The following is a 21,423-nucleotide window of genomic DNA, read 5'->3' on the forward strand; positions in this document are numbered from 1 at the left end:
AGATTTTGGGCTGAGACGATGGGGTTTTCTAAATATACAATCATGTCATCTGCAAACAGGGACAATTTGACTTCCTCTTTTCCTAATTGAATACCCTTTATTTCTTTCTCCTGCCTGATTGCCCTGGCCAAAACTTCCAACACTATGTTGAATAAGAGTGGTTTTTTATTTTTATTTTTGGTAGAGACAGGGTCTCCCTATGTTGCTCAGGCTGGTCTCAGACTCCTGGGCTCAAGCAATCCTCCCTTCTCAGATTCCTAAAGTGCTGGGATTACAGGCATGAGCTACCAGACCTGACCTGTCATTGACACTTTTGTTCTTTTTCTAATTTCTTGAGTGGATAGATCAGCTCACTAACTCGGAGACTATTCTTTTCTAATATATTGATTTAAAATTATAAATTTCCCTTTAATACTACTTTAGTTGCATTCTATATATCTATCAAGATGAAATTGCCTATGATATATAGTAGTTTTGTTACCATTCAGTTCTAAATACTGAATTTCCTTGATTTAAATTTTATTTATAAATGTTTTTGTTTCTAAATATGCTAATCTTTTTTTTTTAAATAAGTGATTTCTGATAACTGCATTACAGTTAGAGAACATGGTATTTTTAACAGATGATTTGGTATTTGTTGATACTTACTTTGTGGACTAGAATATAATCAATTTTTGTGAATGTTCCAGTTGTGCTTGAAAAAAATATACATTCTCTAATGATTGGGTAAAAATACTATATGTGTTCATTGGATTATGTTATTACTGTTTGTATCACCTATATTCTTACTAAACATTTGTCTGCTATTTTAACCACTGAGAATTGTGTTAAAACCTCATATTGTTATTTTGGCCTTATTGGCTTCTCTTACATGCTATCAATTTTTGTTTTATATGTTTTGAGGCCATTAACATCATTTATAATTTTTTCATTTCTAAGTAATATATTAATCAAAGAAGCTGTTCTGTAGTATTCTATTCTGGAAACAGTTTAATTTCCAAGACTTGTCAGAACGTGTTCTTCCTCTGACAAACAAGCAGGGTGTCATTGTATTGCATATGCTATATTCGTGATTTTTATAACTCTCTAAGAATTTCGGCTATTCTCTATCTGGTCACACAAAGCAAGAATCATCACGATGTGATGACTGTTAAATACTCAACAGGACGTTTAGGAGAACTCCTTGCTTGAGTGCCTTAAATAATAGGACACAGATCATTTAGGTGGCGGTTTCTAGAAGAAACATGACCATGTGTCTCTATTTCCTCTTATTCTAACATATGATAACCATGAAGAACACAGGGGTGTGCTTTTCTTCTAATGTGTAGAACTATTTTTAGCAATCGATAGATACCCCCCATACACATTGAAAAGGAGATGCCCAATAATCAAGTTGCATCTGGACCTACAAAGTCTAATTTCTTTATTACTATTGTTGCTTATGAGGAAGACTTAAGTTGTCGCGATCCGAAAGCCTGTTGCAAAACAATGCACCACACGCCTCAGTGTGGCAGTCCCTAGGTACTGCATCACCTCCCTTCAATTTATTTTAAAGAGGCTTCACCAAACCGATTTGTTCAATTAAAAGATATTAAAGAAAGTTTTTAGTATTATCTTCTGCCAGGCAAATGATAAGTTTGGAACTGATTGGGGCATTTCTGAAGTTAATTAAGAAAGACATAGAATGAATCTATTTGGTATTCACCATCTGCCAAGACTATTTTGGCCTCTACATACTGATGTACATGTTAAATATCGGAATTCACCAAATACACTTTGGTTAAAATCAAAGACAAATTTTGCCATGACTAATGCCTTTGTGTGGCATGACAAAGTGAGGTAAAGGGTTTCCCTCCTTTACAATGTTTGTGGATTTATGTGGTTGGATGTTGCTTTCTTAGAGCTCATGACAGCAAGGAATATGGAGATCATTTTTTTGAGGATTGGTGTTAATGGCTTTTAAAAAGGTAGCTTTAAAACTTTCCTCTATTTTTATTTTAGAATCACTGCAGAGGACCTAAAAATAACTACACATCCAATGCAGGACACACTGGCAGAACGAAGCCTGTTACAGCTAAGGCCAAAGAAAGGGGCACAGCCACCATCAAGCTGAAGACCAGCCTCAACTGGACTGGACAGGAATATCACTTAGGACAGGTAAACACTGTGGCACCAAAGTGGGTGCATCTCAACACAAAGGAGGTATTTAAAATTCAACAGCAGGAGAATTAATTAGAGTGGGGGAGAGTTTACCGGGAAGTTTTTTTTTTTTTTTTTTTAGGGGATCTTAATCTATAAAAATAGCTGACATCACACTACATGATATTCATTAAATACAAAATGGTCAATCAGATAACAGTTTGAAAGTAACAAGAAGAAAAGGCTCCATAAATGAAGGGTGAAAAACTGAAAATCATCTCCTAATCTTGTATATTCTAGTTATTTTTATACTTATACTTAGAACCACCCACAGTGACTAATCTAACAGGGCAGGTGAAGACTAGAAAATGTTGTCAATTATTCTACATTTTCTAATAAGAGACATAAATATTTGAAATGTTTTGTGTCACCAGGAAGAATATACTGCTAGATACATGTCTATTCTTTTTCCTAAGTAATGCCACTTCACATTTCACACAGAGATAGCCTAAAAACAGTGGTTCAGTGGTTGTATTTGCTCATGAGAAGAAGCCAGGACAACTTTGGTATTATGAAGATCTACTCTTTAAGTATATTTTACCTACCAAAAAAGAAAGTACAGGTGTCTTCACTTTGCAAGGCTCTTATATACACAAATTTGTTACTGCACTTCAGTTAAATAACACTAGTCCTCCCACAGAAGTGTGAGTTTTGGTTACCACTGCTAGATCTCCAGTTTACAAATCACTATATAAGTAAAAATGAGCATCAAGATCCGTGATCCATTGTATCATTTCTTTGAAAGTCTGTCAGTGGGTGATTGGTTACTACTGCGCAACTCATAATCAGTTTACACACAGACAGCAAAGTGTGTAGTTGTGTTGTGTCCTTGTTTCCCGGTGATAAATCTACAAGGTAATTTACAATAATGGATGGCGGAAGGAGGAAATTGTCCAACAAAGGTGAAAGTGCAGCAAAGAAATGAAAAGTGCTAATGCTGGAAGTGAGATCTGAACCAAATATAAATGGAGCTTAGAACAAATAGCTGACTAGGAATGTTGACACTGCACCATTCAGCTCTAGATATGCAGCCACAGGAATACAGTGAGGACCAATTTACCAATACAGATGAGACAAGTGGTTGGGATGAAAAGGATGATGATATTCCAGAAGAAGTGACCTGGCAACACTTCACATTAAAGGAACTCTAAGATATTTCGTGACATTGAAAGTATAAAGGAAAAAAAAGTACTGGAAGCTGATTCAGTGAAGAAAGGAGTATGACAATCTGCCAAGGCAAATTTTTTTTTATGAAAGATGCTAATTTCATATTGCAAGCTATACAGAGAGAAGACAATGAGCACAATCCAAACTACCCTTTATAAGGTTTTTTTTTTTTTAACAAAGAAATAAGATGTTTTAATTCTCAGTATTTCTCATGATTTAAAACACAGCATACTAGTTTTACCACTTAAAATCATTTCCCAATACATGTATAACAAAGTAAGAGAGTTTTAAATATTTTGACAAAAGCTTTTAGGATCACAGAACAAACAATTTCTCTCATTGATTATGAAGACTGCTCTGTGCGGCTTCAGCCTGTGTGGCCACTTTTATAGTTCGGTGCTACTGGTGGTAAGCGAGCATTGTCTGTCCTCACAATGGCCAGAACACTCGCTATTATTAAGTAGTGGAGTACAACTGATGCAATGGATTTCAGTTTAGTTAAACTGAAACTAAACAAATATTAAATAAAAACTCTGCTATGTTCAAGGCATTATAAATTGGATAGAAGGGGAGAAAGAGATAGGTTGGAGGACGTGAAGAATGAAGGAGATTGGGGAGAGTGAGCACGGGAGAACATGGGGAACTAACTGTACTGAAGGCCAGGAAAAAGCAAACCAAAATATCGTAATTACTCAGAATGGCAGTGAACCTAAGTCAGACAATTTAAAAAATGAAGATCATTTTCATATGATGAGCTGTTTTCCATTATGTAATTAAGAACAAAGATGTATTTGCTTACTCAGCTGAAATCATTAGATACTTGATCTGGGCTTAGTAGTTGTCTCATTTATTCCCTGTTTTTTGGTACATACATGCAATTTAAGTTCTCCTCTTAAAAAGGTTTATTTTTAGTGATCTATTTTTTAACCAAGACCTTGGTGTTTCATGCCTATGACTGAGGGCTTATATTTTACCTTTAATGAGCAGCAAGACATAATGAGACTGAAAGAGATGATTATCCAAAAGGACTATTCCCTGGAGAACTTTTGGATCCTGAGAGAAGAGCCTTCCCCTTCTGGAAAGACTTCCCAGTTGGAGGACTTCTTCTACAACCACAGCTCTAAGTCGTTCTTAGAGCTCTGTCCTAAACACACAACCCACCATAGCCCTCACATATTACTACGTACTCTGCCTGGAAAATAACCTGCTTCCCTGAAAGTCTCCTATTCTTATTTTTATTTGAATCATCTGCATAGTATATCTGAATCACATGCCAGATGTTGGCACTAGGATTAGCCATCACTGCAGTGCCCAGTGTAGATGGGTGGGAATGCACAATGGAGATGGTTTTCCAATAATCAAACTGGGCCTGGAAGGGCGAGGTTTCACATTACACAGACAGCAGATGAATATTGTGGCTCACTTGGAGAATTAGGGATGTTTTATTGCTTTTCCTTTCTTTTTTTGTACTGCTGCCTTTCTGTAACAGGATCAAATTAGATCCACCTGTATATTATACATCTTCAATGTCTGGCAGAACTTTCCATTTCAGGTCATTTTAGTACCAAACATTTTTTTGCAAACCCTTGCTTTATCTTTGGTCTTCCACTGAGTTAAATATAATTCAACTGCTGAGTCTAAAATACCTGTAGAAATACATGACTCAAACATAACTGAGTTTAGTGTGAGAATGAAATGCATTCTGTTTTGTCTGAGTAAAATTTATTTTAAAAATATAGTCAGTTTTTGTCCTGTTTTATACAGAAAATTTTGAGAAATTCAGAAATGCATAAAGAATAAAATAAAAATTACCCATAATCCTATCCTCTTTTAACGTTTGGCACATTTTTCAGATATATAGCTATATAACTCTCAGACATAGATTTTGCAAAATTGAAATTATATTGTCCATGCTTGCTTTTTTTAAAACATAGGAACGTGTCATGAAGAGTTTCCTTCATCAATAAATATTACACTAAAATATTTTTACATAGTTAGGGCTATCAGTCATTCCTTTATGCCTTCTTTCTTTGCTTTTATGCTTGGAAATGTCTTCCTCATTTAGAAGTCAAATAAGTATTTCCCTGAGTTACTTTCTTAATATTATACAAACAATGACTCTGGTCAAATTCATCCCAGCGATGTAGAATTATTTGAGGAAAAAACTGAAGTGCTATGCAGAACTCTGGGCCAGCAAGCACCAACCATGGCTTGAGATACTCAATCTGGGAGGTTGACAGTCTCAAACTAGCAAAAGCGAACAAAGCCCAAATTGCCTCATTCGGTTGGAGGTTATTCTGAAAAATGAAGCAAATGCTATTCCACTTGCATTGGCAACAAATAATTAAAGTGGCCTTTCCACAATTAAAAAGACAAAAAGATGTAAAAATGAGCCGCCACTGAAAATTACTAGGCGATCCTAAATATAGGTATTAGTTGCCCTGAATTTGTACCAGGACCTCAGTGGTGTACTTCTACAATCTTCCATCTCTTTGCTTGCCTCTTCTTATCAGCTTATGTAATACAGACAAGAAAAGTACTTACACACAACTTTGTTATGGTGGACAAAATCACTGGAATTTATTCTTGGTTGACTGCTGCCCAAATTAGACCTGTGAATCAGGTATTCATTCATTTTGACAGCTTGCTTGATCTTTCACCTTTTGTCAAACAGCATTCATTCTTTTGGTCCGTGAGAATCCATGAGTTGGGTAACAGCAGAGTTTTTGATTTTACCTCCTCATTATCCAGTATCCAGTGTCTTAACAGGGCCTGGCCTGATGCATAGTAGTAAACACTTGATAACTAGCTGAACAAATTAATCATTCCACCAGCTTAGTGTAGTGTTGTGTTGGGTACTTCCCTTCAGACTAATGGTCCTGCCAACACTTCAACTGATGCTCCCCCAACTTCAATGACACCACTAATCTCTTGGGCATCTTATCTTTGACTCATTCTCCTCTTCCATTCCCATATCAAGCCAATCATCAATTCCTAAATTCCTAAAGACTTTCTTTATCGCTGCCTTCTTTAGTGTCTGTGTCTCTTCTCCCAAGTAGAACTGCAAATGCACTGAGGAAAGGGAAATGTTTTGTGCACTTTAGGACAGTACTTGTGCCATTACAGGACTTAGCATGCTGCTTTCATGTAAAAGGAAGTGCTCAATAAGCTTTTGATAGAATGAATGAATATTTTCTTTGAACTTTCTTTTTCGTTTTTTTTTTGTGAGGGAGTCTCGCTCTGTCGCCCAGGCTGGAGTGCAGTGGCGCGATCTCGGCTCACTGCAAGCTCTGCCTCCCGGGTTCACGCCATTCTCCTGCTCCCGAGTAGCTGGGACTACAGGTGCCCGCCACCTCGCCCGGCTAATTTTTTGTATTTTTAGTAGAGACAGGGTTTCACCGTGTTAGCCAGTATGGTCTCAGTCTGCTGACCTTGTGATCCACCCGCCTCAGCCTCCCAAAGTGCTGGGATTACAGGCTTGAGCCACCGTGCCCAGCCTCTTTGAACTTTCTTACATGGTTTTTTCCCTTTCCATTCCTACATCCACTCTTCCTGCCTATGTGTAGATTCCTGTCCTAGACATTTCTAGTTAGTCGCCCTCACTCTGGGTTCTTTCTCCTTCCTTTCATCCATATATCATTGCCTTTCATCTTTAAGCTCTCTGACAATGGGGTGTGCTTTTTGCTCCTTATCAGTGTTTTCTTTTTCTTTCTTTCTTTTTTTTTTTTAACAAGATCTCACTCTGTCACCCAGGCTGGAGCGCAGTGGTGCGATCACAGCTCACTGCAGGCTTGACCTCCTGGGCTCAAGCGATCCTCCCACCTTGGCCTCCCAAAGTGCTGGGATTACGGGTGTGAGTCACCGCACCTGGCCAGTGTTTTCTCATTTCACTTTTTTGGACCAAACTCTGCTTGGCTTCCAAGGCTTACTATAATTTTTCAAGCAGTATTATATGGCATTAGAGTCTACACACACAGACTATAGGTTGTTGCCTCACTAAATCTACAATGACACACATATCATGTTCATTCTCAACATTAATCTTTTCTCTTTCTTGGAATACGTTCATTTCTCTGATCAAATTCCAACTTCCAAGTCAAGGCTTGAGAATCATTTCCTCCACAAAGCTTCCCCAAACCTTGTCTTTTTAGCCTTAATGGATTTTTCTGATTCCTTAATTCCTTCAGGTACTATAATCAGTACACTTAGGCCTCCAAAGACACACTATTTTATGTTGTTTCCTGCACATAAATATTCCTCCTCAAATAGAATGCAGACCCCTTGAGCGCAGGGACCATGATTTATACATCTGTTGATGGCCATAATATAAGCAGAGTGCTAAAAATGTGGTGATCAACAATAATTTGTTGAACTGATTAATATAAATATCTTCTGGGGGAATGCTATTTAACCCTAATTGAAAAAATAACAGCTTTATTGGGATATAATTCACACACCTTACAATTCATCCTTTTATAGTGTGCAATTTAGTGTTTTAGTATATTTACAGAGTTGTGCAACCATCACCACTATAGAGTTTTATATTTTCCTTTTTTTTTTTGAGATGGAGTGTCTGTCACCCAGATTAGAGTGCAGTGGCACAATCTAGGCACACGGCAACCTCCACCTCCCCAGTTCAAGCAATTCTCCTGCCTCAGCCTCCCCAACAGCTGGGATTACAGGCATGAGCCACCATGCCTGGCTAATTTTTGTATTTTTAGTAGAAATGGGGTTTCACCATGTTGGCCAGGTTGGTCTTGAACTCCTGACCTCATGATCTGCTCACCTTGACCTCCCAAAGTGCTAGGATTACAGGCGAGAGCCACAGTGCCCGGCCTTATACTTTCATTATCCAAAAAGGAAGCCCATACTCTTTAGCTATCAACCCGATAATCCTATCCTCTTCCCTCACCACAGGCAAACACTAATCTACTTTCTTTTTCCAGAAATTTACCAATATGGGGCACTGCATATGTATGGAATCAGGTAATACGTAATATTTTGTGATCGACTTCTTTCATTTAGCATGTTTTCAAGTTCAAGTATGTTGTAGCATGTATCAGCACTTCATTTACTTCTTATTGAGATATGATTCACAGAACATAAAATTCACCATTTTACACAATTCAGTGGTTTTTAGTATATTTGCAGTGCTGTACAATCACCATCACTATTGAATTCTAGGACATTTCCGTCACTCCAAAAAGAACCTGGTAGTTGTTAGTTCCAATTCCCTCTTATCCCATCCCCTTGCAAGTACTAATCTGCTTCCTGTTTTTGTGGATTTGCCTATTCTCTGAACATTTCATATAAATGGAGTGATACAACATATGAGCCTTTGTGTCTGCCTCATTTCATTTAGCACAATGTCTTCAAGATCCATCACTGCTGTATCTTAAAACCTTCATTCCTTTTATGGCTGAATAATGCCCTGTTGTACGGTTATACCAATAAAAAACTATTCATCAGCTGATGGCCACTTTTTGGCTATTACGAATAATGCTGCTATGAGCATTCATGTACAAGTTTCTGTGTGGATATGTTTTCAGTTCTCTTGGGTACACACATAGCAGTGGAATTTTGGGGTCACGTAGTGACTCTATGTTTAACTTTTGGAAGAACTGCCATACTGTTTTCAACCCTATTTTAACTTGGTGATTTCCTCTACCTTTTTTTTTTTTTGAAATGGAGTCTTGCTCTGTCACCCAGGCTGGAGTGCAGTGGTGCGATCTCGGCTCACTGCAACCTCCGCCTCCTGGGTTCAAGCAATTCTCCTGCCTCAGTCTCCCGAATAGCTGGGTTATAGGCATGTACCACCATGGCCAGCTAATTTTTGTATTTTTAGTAGAGAAGGGGTTTTGCCATGTTGTCCAGGCTGGTCTTGAACTCCTGGCCTCAAGTGATCCATCCACTTCAGGTGTGAGCCATCCTCTATTTTTAAATTTAATTTTCAAGCCCATTGTTTTTAAGTTTTGTAAGTGTCCCTCTTTACAAGTATCTCCTTGCTATCTATTCTCTTTGTTCCCTGGCCTGCCCATTCTCAGGTTTAAGTCTCTTGCTCTTCTGTAGATATCTGTTCACGTTTGCAGAAAGATAACTTCCAAGTTCTGTATGTGTATCTCTGCTTATTTCTCCTTATGTATCTATTCTAGTTTTCTTTCTTTGATGAATTTAGTGTCTGTATCATCCCTCTTGGCCCACGACAAATTTAAGAAAACTTTAGGCTGGGCGTGGTGGCTCACGTCTGTAATCCCAGCCCTTTGGGAGGCTGAGGTGGTTGGATCACTTGAGGTCAGGAGTTCGGGACCAGCCTGGCCAACATGGTGAAACCCTGTCTCTACTAAAAATACAAAAATTAGCAGTGTGTGGTGGTGCACACTTGTAATCCCAGCTACTCAGGAGGCTGAGGCAAGAGTATCGCTTGAACCCGGAAGGCAGAGGTTGCAGTGAGCCAAGATCGTGCCACTACACTCCAACCTGGGTGACAGAGTGAGACTCCATCTCAAAAAAAAAAAAGAAAATTTTAACATCAAAAAGGAATATTTCTTAAAACTCCTTTTTAATTTTGTGATGAAGGGAGCATCTGTAGTATACATTTCAACAGTAAGTCCAGCATGTCTGTGCTCATCTTTTTCCTCTCCCCTCAAAGTCCCATGGCACCATAAATATCATATGATATTGTCAATGATTTTGCTAACCTGGTATAAGCAAGCATTCAGCAAGAGAGAGAGATTTTGCAATCTAAGTGTACCCACCATTTGTTTTCTTAATTCTACTTACAAGATTAAAAAAATTTGTGCTATGTGAATATTAGGAAAGAAAGAGAGGTAGCATGTACTGCAAACAGAAAGGTGATGGCTCTACATTTTCCAACAGAATTAAATGACTATCAACTTAAAAGACTAAAGCCCATAAGTTTTGTGGTATATCTGGCATTTTAAAAATGTCTGTCAACTAGGAACTAGAAATTATTTAAGATAATGAATTCATTTATGCAATTTTCAAAATAACAAAATAATGAAGCCCAATTTACCAGTCATTTAATTATTGTAGTTTGCTTCTGTATCACTGTTTTCTGAGCTTTGTGTTTTCAAAATAGACATCCACAGATCAATCCACTAAATTGGAATGGAGGCAGAAGTGAAAGTGGCTCTCAGGGCATGGCATGGGACAGTAATGCTGGCCAAAGAGGAGATGAACTTACAGAGCCAGAGCCCCCCTTGATACTTCTGGTTTCCATGGCAGAGAGAGTCAGGGCCAGCTGATGAGGATTACACAGCAGGGAAGAGAGAGCACAGATGAAACTGACTGTTTCTCTAGGCAAGAGATAGCACCTGGTTCCAAAGAGAATGGAAACCAGGGATATGCAGCCTGGCTATTATTTTTATAATAAACTTCTGATTTGGAGATAAATGAGGGTCCACATGTACTTATAAGAATACGGATAGATACCATATACCCTTTACCTATTTTTCCCCATTGGTAATATCTTGCCAAACTGTAGTATAATATTACCATTACGGTATTGGCATCGATACGGGCAAGATACAGAACATTTCCATCCTCACACACATTCCTCATGTTGCCCTTTTACAGCCACATCCACTTTCCTTCCAACTCCACCCCTTCCCTAACCCTGAGCAGTCACTTGTCTGTTCTCCATTTCCATAATTTTGTCATTTAGAGAGCAATATATAAATGAAATAATACAATAGGTATTTAAGATTGACTTTTTCATTCAGCATAATTCTCCGGAGATTCATCCAGGTTGCTGCGTTTATCAAGAATCTGTTCCTTGCCGGGCGCAGTGGCTCACGCCTGTAATCCCAGCACTTTGGGAGGCCGAGGCGGGTGGATCACCTGAGGTCGGGAGTTCGAGACCAGCCTGACCAACATGGAGAAACCCCGTCTCTACTAAAAATACAAAATTAGCTGGGCCTGGTGGCACATGCCTGTAATCCCAGCTACTAGGGAGGCTGAGGCAGGAGAATTGCTTGAACCTGGGAGGGGGAGGTTGCGGAGGTTGCGGAGGTTGCGGTGAGCCGAGATTGTGCCATTGCACTCCAGCCTGGGCAACAAGAGTGAAACTCCGCCTCAAAAAAAAAAAAAAAAAAAAAAAAAAAAAAGAAAAAGAATCTGTTCCTCTTAATTGTTGAGTAGTTTTCCATGGTATGGATGTACTACAGTTTGTTTAACCATTTGCCTGTTGATGGACACCTGGGTTGTTTCCAGTTTTGGGCTATTATAAATAAAGCTGCTATAAACATTTGTGCACGGGTTTTTGAGCAAACATAAGTTTTAATTTCTCTGGGATAAATGCCAGGAGTGCAATTACTGGGTCATACGGTAGTTCCATGCCTAGTTTGAAAAGAGACTGCCAACTGTTTTCAAGAATAGCTCTACCGTTTTACATTTGCACCTGCAACATATGAGTGCTCTAGTTTCCTGCATCCTCCCTGGCATTTGGTGATATTGGTGGTATATATCTGTAGATGTATAGATCTACCTATAATCTATAGATATAAATCTATCTGTTTTTAGCCATTCAGATAGGTGTGTAGTGATAGCTCACTCTGGCTTTAATTTTCCCAACATCTTTTTTGTATGTGCTTATTTGCCATCTGTATGTATACACTTTGGTTAAATGTCTCTTCTTGTCTTTTGCCCATTTTCTCACTGGATTGCTTGCTTTTTACTGTCAAGTTTTGAGTTTATACATTCCAAATGAGTCTTTTATTAGATATGTGATTTGCATATCTTTTCTCAGTCTGCAGCTTATCATTTTTATCCTCTTAACAGTTTTTCATAGGCAAAAGTTTAAAATTTTGATTAAGTTTGATAATGTACAATGTATCTACTTTTCCTTTTATGGAGCATGTTTTTGGTGTCAAATCAAAGAACTCTTTGCCTTGGTTTTAGATCCTCAAGATTTTCTTCTATGCTTTTTTCCCCTAAAAGTTTTATCGTTTTACATTTAAATTCATGATCAATTTTGAGTTAATTTTTTGTATATGGTATGAGACTTAGACTCATACCATATATAAAAAAAGACTCATTTTTTTTGCAATGAATATCCAATTGCTCCAGCACTGTTTGTTGAAAAGGCTGTCTTTCCTCCCTTGAATTGGTTTTGCATTTTTGTCAAAAGTCAGTTGGAAATATTTGTGTGGATCTATTTTTGGGTTTCTATTCTGTTCCATTTATCTATGTCTATCCCTTCACCAATACCACACATGCTTAATTATTGTAGGTATATGGTATGTCTTGAAATTAGACAGAATGAATCCTCCCTCTCATTTCATTCTTCTTTTTCAAAAAAGTTTTAGCTCTCCTACTTCCTTTGCCATTTCATACACTTTTAAGAATAATCTTATCTACAGCTACAAAAAGTCTTGCTGAAATTTTGATAGGAATTGTGTTAAATCTCTATATCAATTTGAGTAGAATTGCCATCTTTACTATTTTGAAATCTCCCAATCCATGAATGTGGTATGTCTCTTCACTTCAATTTTCTTTATTTCGCCAGCATTTTGTAGTTTTCAGCATGTAAGTTCTGTACATGTTTTGTTGGATTTACACCTAAAAGTATTACAGTTTTTTGAGTAATTGTATATAATCTTGTATTTTAAAAATTCCAGTGTCCATGTGTTCATTGCTATTATGTGTATGGAAATAAAATTGATTTTGTATGTTTATCTTGTATCCTGTTGAAAAATTTCCCCTTTCTTTCTTTAAGAGTTTTATCATGGATATATGTTAAATTTTGTCAAATGCTTTCTCTACATCAATTGATAAAATTATATAATTTTTCTTCTTTAGCTTTTAATACAGTGGATTACAATGATTAACTTTTGAGTATTAAACTGGGATTGCATCCCTGAAGTAAATCTCACTTAGCTATGGTATATAATTGTTTCTCTTGATTGCTAAATTCTATCTGTTAATACTTTATTCAGGATTTCTGTATCTATTTTCAAGAAGGATATTGGTCTGAGTTTCTTTTTCATGTGCTGTCTCTGGTTTTGGTATCAGGCTTCATAAAAAGAATTGGAAGTGTTCCAACTTCTATTTTCTGAAAAGACTGTGTTGAATTGGTGTTAATTCTTCTTTAAACATTTGGTAGAATTCTCCAGTGAAAGCTTCTGTGTCTTGAAATTTCCTTTTTGGAGCATTTAAAAATCATAAATTAAAATTTGTAATAGTTATAGGGATATTCAAATTCTCTACTTTCTAACAGGTAAGTTGTAGTAGTTAGTGTTTTTCAATTAATTGGTTCATTTTGTCTACATTGTCAAATTTACAAGGGTAGAATTATTCCCAGTATTCCCTTATTAACATTTTTTATATCTTCAGAGTTTGTAGTGATATTCCATTTCATTCCTGAAATTGTTAATTTGCATCTTCTTATTTTCTTTGTCTCTCATGCTAGAGCTTTGCCAATTTTATCTATCTTTTAAAAGAACTAGGCCAGGTGCATGGCTCATGCCTATAATCCCAGAACTCTGGGAGGCTGAGGTGGGAGTTGAGCCTAGGAGTTCGAGATAAACCTGGGAAACATAGGGAGACCCTGTCTATACAAAAAGTAATTTAAAAAAGTTAGCCTGAATTGATGGCACACACCTATGGTCCCAAATACTATGGAGGCTGAGGTGAGAGGTTTGCTTGGGCCTGGGAAATCAAGGCTGCACTGAGCCATGATCATGCTACTGCACTCCAGTCAGCTTATTGTGTTATTGATTTTCTGTAATAACTTTGTTTTCAATTTCATTGATTTTTGCTCTTATTTCTATTATTTTCTTCCTTCTGCATGCTTTGGGTTTATTTTCTATTTTTCTAGGCCAATGAAGGAAGAGCTTATTGTTTTGAGACTTTCCCTCTTTTCTAATGTATACCTTTAGTGCTACACATTTCCCTCTCAGCACTGCTTTAGCTATGCCCCACACATTTTGATATGTTGTATTTTCACTTTTATCCAGTTCAAGGTATTATCAAAACTTCCCATGAGATTTTATCTCTGACCCATAGATCATTTAGAAATGTGTTTAATTTCCAAGTGTTTGGAGATTTTCCTGTTATCTTTCGGCCATCAATTACTAGTTTGGTTTCACTGTGGTTACAGAACACATCTTATGAATTCAATTATTTTACACTTGTTGAGGTCTATGTTTTGGAAGAGGATATGGTATATTTTAGAATATGTTCTATAGGCACTTGAAAGTGTATTCTGCTGTTGTTGGGCACAGTCTATTAGATCCTGTTGGTTGATAGTGTTGTTGAGTTCCTTTATATCTTTGATTTTTAAATTTCTATTTATTTATTTATTTGTTTATTTTTGAGATGGAGTCTCGCTTTGTTGCCCAGGCTGGAGTGTAGTGGCATGATCTTGGCTCACTGCAACCTCTGCCCCCTAGGTTCAAGGAATTCTCCTGCTTCAGCTTCGTGAGAAGCTGGGACTACAGGTGTGCGCCACCACACCCAGCTCATTTTTGTAATTTTAGTAGAGACAGGGTTTTACCATATTGGCCAGGCTGGTCTTGAACTCCTGACCTCAAGTGACCCACCTGCCTAGGCCTCCCAGAGTCTTTTTATTTATTTATTGATGGAGACAGGGTCTCATTCTGTTGCCCAGGCTGGAGTGCAGTGGCATCATCACAGCTCACTGCAGCCTTGACCTCCTGAGTTCAACAGGTTCTCCCTCCTCAGCCTTTGGAGTAGCTGGGACTACAGGCATGCACCACTACACCGAGCTAATTTTTTTTTTTTTTGTAGAGACAGGGTCTCACTATGTTGCCCAGGCTGATCTCAAATTCCTGGGCTCAAGTGATCCTCCTGCCTCAGCCTCCCAAAGTGCTGGAATTACAGGTGTGAGCCACCATGCCTGGCTTGATTTTCTTTTTAATTGTTCCCTTTTCATTAGTTATTTAAAAATACCAAATTGCTGATATAATAGTAATAATAATTGATTTTATTAAGTGTTTATTATATGCCAAACATTCTGTTAAGTCTTTTGCATGCATTATATTATTATTATTATTATTATTTTAAGTTCTGGGACACATGTGCTGAACGTGCAGGTTTTTTACATAGGTTTACACGTGCCACAGTGATTTGCTGTGCCTATCAACCAATCATCTAGGTTTAAGCTCCGCATGCATTAGGTATTTGTTCTAATGCTCTCCCTCCTCTTTTCCCCCATCCCCCGGCAGGCCCCGGTGTGTGATGTTCCCCTCCCTGTGTCCATGTGTTCTCATTGTTCAACTCCCACTTATGAGAGAACACATGCATTATATTATTTAATCCTCCCAATAAGCCAATGTGTTACATACTATCATTATCGTCATTTTGCTGAGGCTCAGAAAGGTTAAGTGACTTGATACCAAGATAATACAGACAGTAAGTGGTAGAGCTGACATTACCCTGACATCAGTGTGGGGTTGCCTGACTTCCAACTGTGTGCACATAACACCTATACAATCTGAGGTTCTATCAGGATCCTAGAAGGGCTGATAAGTTTTCTTCCAGTTCACATTTGCATAAGGATGTAAGTGGTTATGGGGGAAATCTCATCAAGGAGTGGTAGGCAGACTTTAATTTGATCCCCAACAATTCCTGCTTCTTAGTATCTGTCCCTGCATAATTCCCTCCTCTTGAGTATGGGCTGGACCAAGTGACTCACTTCTAATGAAGAAAATATGGCAAAAGTGATATGAGGTCACTTCCAAGACTAGGTTACAAAAGAACCGTAGTTTCCATCTGGGGCCTGTTTTCTCTTGCTTTCACTCTCACCTGCTTTGAGTGAGGCCAGGTGCCATGTTTTGAGCTGGTCTAGGAAGAAGTTTATGTGGCAAGGAGCTGATATCTCTGGCCCACAGCCAGTGAGGACCTAAGGCTTGCCACCAGCCATGTGAGTGAGCTTGGAAGGACATCATCCCCCAGGGAAGCCACACATCCCCATGTCCAGGGCTCCAGCTGACACCTTGACTGTGACACTGGGGTGAATGACCTCTAGGCCTCCTTTGTTTCATTTCTGGTTGCTTCCATGGCTCAGACAGAAAATGGAGTGGTAAAGCGGAGGAGCAGATGGCAGCCATAATCTGGAGGAGTGAAAGAGGTGTTGGGAGGGTAGCAGAGGCACAGGAATGGCCTCACTCTTCTGCACACGTGATGGCCCTGTGCAGGAGGGAGGAGGATGGAGAGGAAAGCCTCTCCTCCCAACAATGTATTGGTGGAAATGGAGCCTAATCTCAATTGCTTCTTGCTCTTGCTCCAAAATCAACTGCCCTCAGTTGACAGTCATTGCACATGCCTCTTCCTTTTCCTGTGTACCTGTGGTTACACTGTCCTTCTCTTCCTTGGAAATTTAGCCCAGGTTACAGTGCTGCTGTATATGGCTCCACAGATTGTATGCTATAAAAACCCAGATGGAACCATTCATATCCTATGAGAAGATTTGACAAGTCATCATCCAGAAATCTTTCCACATTATTACCACTGAATTCTCATCATTTCAGTGCATTAACAAATATTTGAACACCTATTAAATGCCAAGTGTTGTTCTACATGTTGGGGATTTAGCAGTGAACAAGATGGATGCAGTTTCTCTTGTTGGAGTTGGTACAGGAATAAGATGATAACCATATAATAGACAAAGTAACTTTAGATGTTATAAAGAAAAGGTTGCATATGTTGGGGGTGAGGGAAAACTTTAGCTAGAATGCTAGGGAGATACATTCTCATGTTCTTCAATAATATACACGACCATATCCTGTCAACAACAGATGTTCTGTACTTAACTATTTCTTTTTTTTTTTTTAAACCTGAAATAGCAGACAACACGTTGATATGTATACATTGGGTATTTGATGCAATGTAATAGAGTTAATTTCTTATTAGCTTTTGCATTTGTCCTAGCAGGATGAAATAGGGTTTTAAGAGGATGCAAATTACTCAATAAACTGAGTAGAAATGTTTAGAAAATTTTATTACTCAGTACTTACAAGATTAAGCATACGTTTGTGGTTTTGGTAGTGGCAGAGAGACATTTTGTAAATTCAGTACATTCTTGACATTTGTGAGCTATGTTTTCTAAGACCTAGGAGAGTTTTCAAAGTTACAAATTCCACTACAGCACATAATTTCCCCATAAAACACGGTAAAATATCACTGATACATTTAAATATCCTTTGTGTCTTTAATGGTTTTCTATAAGTACAGGGCTAAAAAATTTGTCGAGTTGTTTTGTGGCTAAGACCCTTCATATCCTTCGACTTTCACTTTCATTACCAGTATTAGTCACCCCTCAACTCCCAAAACTAAAAGTCAAGGTTAAAAAAAAAACCCATGAAAGATACTACATCCTTGACAATGAATAGAAAAGCATCAGAACATACAAAAGTGTTGGCACAAAAGGCTGGCCCACTCTTGGGATAGGGACCCACTCAACGCACTAGCTCAGAGGGCTTGTGACTCAAATGAAGCATTAAGAAAATGAGAAATCATTATGAGTCATCAATGATTAGGGTTACCGAAAAATAACCAAAACTAGGAATGTTAAATCCACAGATGCTAAAGGTCTGCTGGTATCTAAATTACGGACCTATAGCAGGAGGGCACAAGCAACCCCTTGTTCATCTCTTTATTGTTAGAGCATATGTGGAATGATTTTGAGGAGGAAGTCAAGTAATGTAGAACTTTCTGAGCTGGATATCTTGTAAGAAATTATTTGGAACACCACAGAATGGGTTTTTAGCTGTGCCATATATGCATTGCTAGGTTAGTTCCTAATTTGTCACAAATTCAAGAAGGCTCTGAACTTCAGTTTCTTTCTCTGTAATGAGAGCTGCCAATTCCCACTTTCAAGGGCACAGGTGAGGATAAGCTGAGCCAGGGTTACAAGAGGTCTTCATAAACATGAAAGCAGCCCATGGAATCAAGGTGTTACTGTTATTCAACCAGGTATCATTGGTTTCAAATTCCCACTTCATTTGTTAAGCAGAATAAAAACACAGGGAAGCACTGACTAGCTGAAATGGACATTGTATAAAGGGTTTAACTTACTTCTTTTACAAACCACTGACAAAAGGCAGGACCGATCCATTCTCTGGCATGAATACCACAGTCTATCCAAACAGCTCTTTTGAGTCGTGAACGTCTGCCCAGCTGAAAACAAGAGCATTCACAGTAACCAACTCAGGCTTTTAGATTCACTGACCAGCATAATTTAATAAGGTTTCAGCATAATTCTTCATTATAGTGTGGTTCATTAGGTAACGCATAAAAAGGACAAAGGGAGTTCCTATCTATCTCGAAAGTCCAGGCTTGTTTATGCAGAAACAATACATTTATTGTCCTAATTATAATAAAAGAACTAGAAAGCACAAAAGGAAAAGGAAAATCCCTAATATAGGTTGCTTCTTTATTTAAAAAAAATTTTTATTTTAATTAATTAATTAATTTTTAAGAGATGAGTTCTTGCTATGTTGCCAAGGCTGGTCTTGAACTCCTGGTCTCTTGCAATCCTCCTGGCTCAGCGTGCTTCTTCATTGTAATATACTATGTTACTGTTAAGTAAAAAGCTAAGTCCTCCCTCATCCCCTTTCTCTCTCCATCCCAAGGAATAGTTCTTAAATAATAGCTATATTTTGTAGGTGGATAAAGGCAAATTTTATTATACCATGAAATGAAAACATAAAACAACTTGATTTCTAGAATCAAGTGGCAGATTTTTCTTTACAATCCAACTATATCAATATTACTGTTAACGTGGTTGCTAGCCGAGAAATCAATAGGAGCTCCTGTCATTATAATTACAGGGGATCTAATTTTCATTCATTCACTCCACGAATATTTCAGGAAATCCTTTTTAATGTCAGACATTGTGCTCAGTACTGGAGATTCAAACATGAACAGACAAGGAATTCATATGCTAGTGGGGAGGGCAAACATGTAAGCAATCAATCAACAATTATGATGTGAATATCGATAAGTTACCATGGGAACATAAGAGTGTTATGTTTAATTTTCCTAAGTAATAAAAGGTGGCTTCTCAGAAGAGGAGCACTTGAGTACTTCAGCAAGACATAAAGCTTGTTTGGCAGACAAGTTGGAGGAAGGCATGTCAATCCTGGAAGAGAATCTGAGCATACCATATTGGAGGAACTGTGCCTGCAGTTTGAGGAAGGAACAGCAGATAAAGCTCAACGTGGATTCCCTGGATACTAAATAAAAGAGATGAGCTTCCTCCTGTATTCTATGGGGGGCTGTGTGTGTGTGTGTGTGTCTGCTTGCTCATGTTTGAGGGCTCATATTGGCAGCAGTGTGGAGGATGGATTAGAGCAGGAGAGGGTCAAGAATGGGGGCTCCAAGGAAGCTCAGCAGTGAGGCAACCACTGCAATAGTCCAGGGAGAACAGACACAGAGAGAAGTCAGGGTAATAGCTATGAGGACAAGAGAAGCAACTGGGGCAGATCTGAAATATTCAGAAGAAAAAATGGTCAGCTTTTGGTGGTAATTTAAAGTGAATGGTTAAAGGAGAGGAATTTAGGATGATGCCCATGTTTCTGAATTGGGAAGAGAGGGATGCCATTCTGAATCTGAGGTGCTTTTCTGAATATCCAGGGAAGAGTGTCAAGTAGGCAATGGGGGTGAATTTAAGGTTCCAGAGGGTGGACTGCAATAGATACAGAGATCTGGGATGACTGCTGAAATGATGGGCTAACTGTGTCTATCTAGAGAGTGTTTGTGGTATGAAAGTAGGGCTGAGGACAGAGTCTCAGGGATTACCTGAATCTAAGAAAGAACAAGGAGAAAGGAGCCAGTGAGTGAGACCAAGATGGTCAGAGAGACAGGAGGAGAATCAACTAGGAGTGGTTGCTGGCCTTGGAAAGAAGTTTTAGAAGACTTGTGGGGGCAAAGGCTGGTGAGTCAAAGTCTGAATGACAGGAGAGGAAGTAGAGATGGTGATTAGAGGTCAGTCTTTTTAGAAGTTTGGCTGAGAAAGAATGGAGAGCTATAGGTCAGTAGACAGAAGAGAATGCAGGGTCAAGAGATGAATGAGAATAATACATAGCTTCTGCATTAGTTAGTTCTCACGTCGCTATAAAGAACTACCTGAAACTGGGTAGTTACAAATAAAAGAGGTTTAATTGGCTCACAGTTCTGTAGGCTGTACAGGAAGCATGGCTGGGGCGGCCTCAGGAAACTTAAGAGTCATGGCGGAAGGCGGAGAGGAAGGAGGCACGTCTTACATGGTGGAGCAGGAGGAAGAGAGTGAAGGGGGAAGGGCTACACACTTTTAAACAACCAGATCTCATGAGAACTCACTCACTATCACAAGAACAGCAAGGGGGAAATCTGCCCTCATGATTCAATCACCTCCCACCAGGTTCCTCCCGCAACACTGGAAATTACAATTTGATGTGAGATTTGGGTGGGGACACAGAGCCAAGCCAGATCAGTTTCTCACACATTTATATAGTTTTGCGTTGGTTCATCTTAAGCAGCACCAACTCACAAATACTTCGCCTCGACAACTGAAAATGTTAGCAACAGTATTCTCTGGAATATCCAATGGCAAAAATGACATATGGCTCAGAAACCTAAGGGAAAATATTTCTGAGATTATCAGATGATATTAAATATGAGACTTTATAAAAGATCGTTTCATTTCTTTTCCCCATAAGTCAAAGTTGAAAAAGATGAATATTTGGTAAACATTATGTATTTACATAGCAATTGCTTATTTTTACCTTTAAAATAAAAAGAGATCTTCCCTCATATGATCTTCCAATAGAGAACATGTGAATGAGGCCTGAGTGAGTTTTATTCAGATGATGCATCCAATTTTGAATCTAAGAGCAAATAAATAAAAACTATGTTAAGACTCTCTCACAATAATGGTGCTTCTAGAGAACAAAAGGAAACAAAAAGACAATAGTAGGTCTTAGAATTCAAGGAGTGCACATGGAATATAAAACTGAACAAAAACCTACTTTCTATTTTTAATTTTCTTTGGGATACCTAAAATTACATTTAATTTTCTGCCTTTACAGATAGTAG

The 21,423-nt window shown here is 38.3% G+C and overlaps 1 protein-coding gene across 1 annotated transcript in view; it reads right to left on the bottom strand.

The window, feature by feature from the left end:
• CPA6 (carboxypeptidase A6) overlaps positions 1–21,423 on the bottom strand; it is a 320,457-nt gene that overhangs the window by 67,084 nt on the left and 231,950 nt on the right. Inside the window, exons 5-6 of the mRNA XM_011940914.1 lie at positions 21,114–21,215; positions 18,424–18,525 (exon numbers count right to left, since the gene is read on the bottom strand). Coding sequence (XP_011796304.1) covers positions 18,424–18,525; positions 21,114–21,215 — 204 coding nt within the window. The remainder of the gene's footprint in view (positions 1–18,423; positions 18,526–21,113; positions 21,216–21,423) is intronic.

Source organism: Colobus angolensis, unplaced genomic scaffold (genome assembly GCF_000951035.1).
Source record: "Colobus angolensis palliatus isolate OR3802 unplaced genomic scaffold, Cang.pa_1.0 Scaffold194, whole genome shotgun sequence".
In the NCBI taxonomy this organism is placed as follows: domain Eukaryota; kingdom Metazoa; phylum Chordata; class Mammalia; order Primates; family Cercopithecidae; genus Colobus; species Colobus angolensis.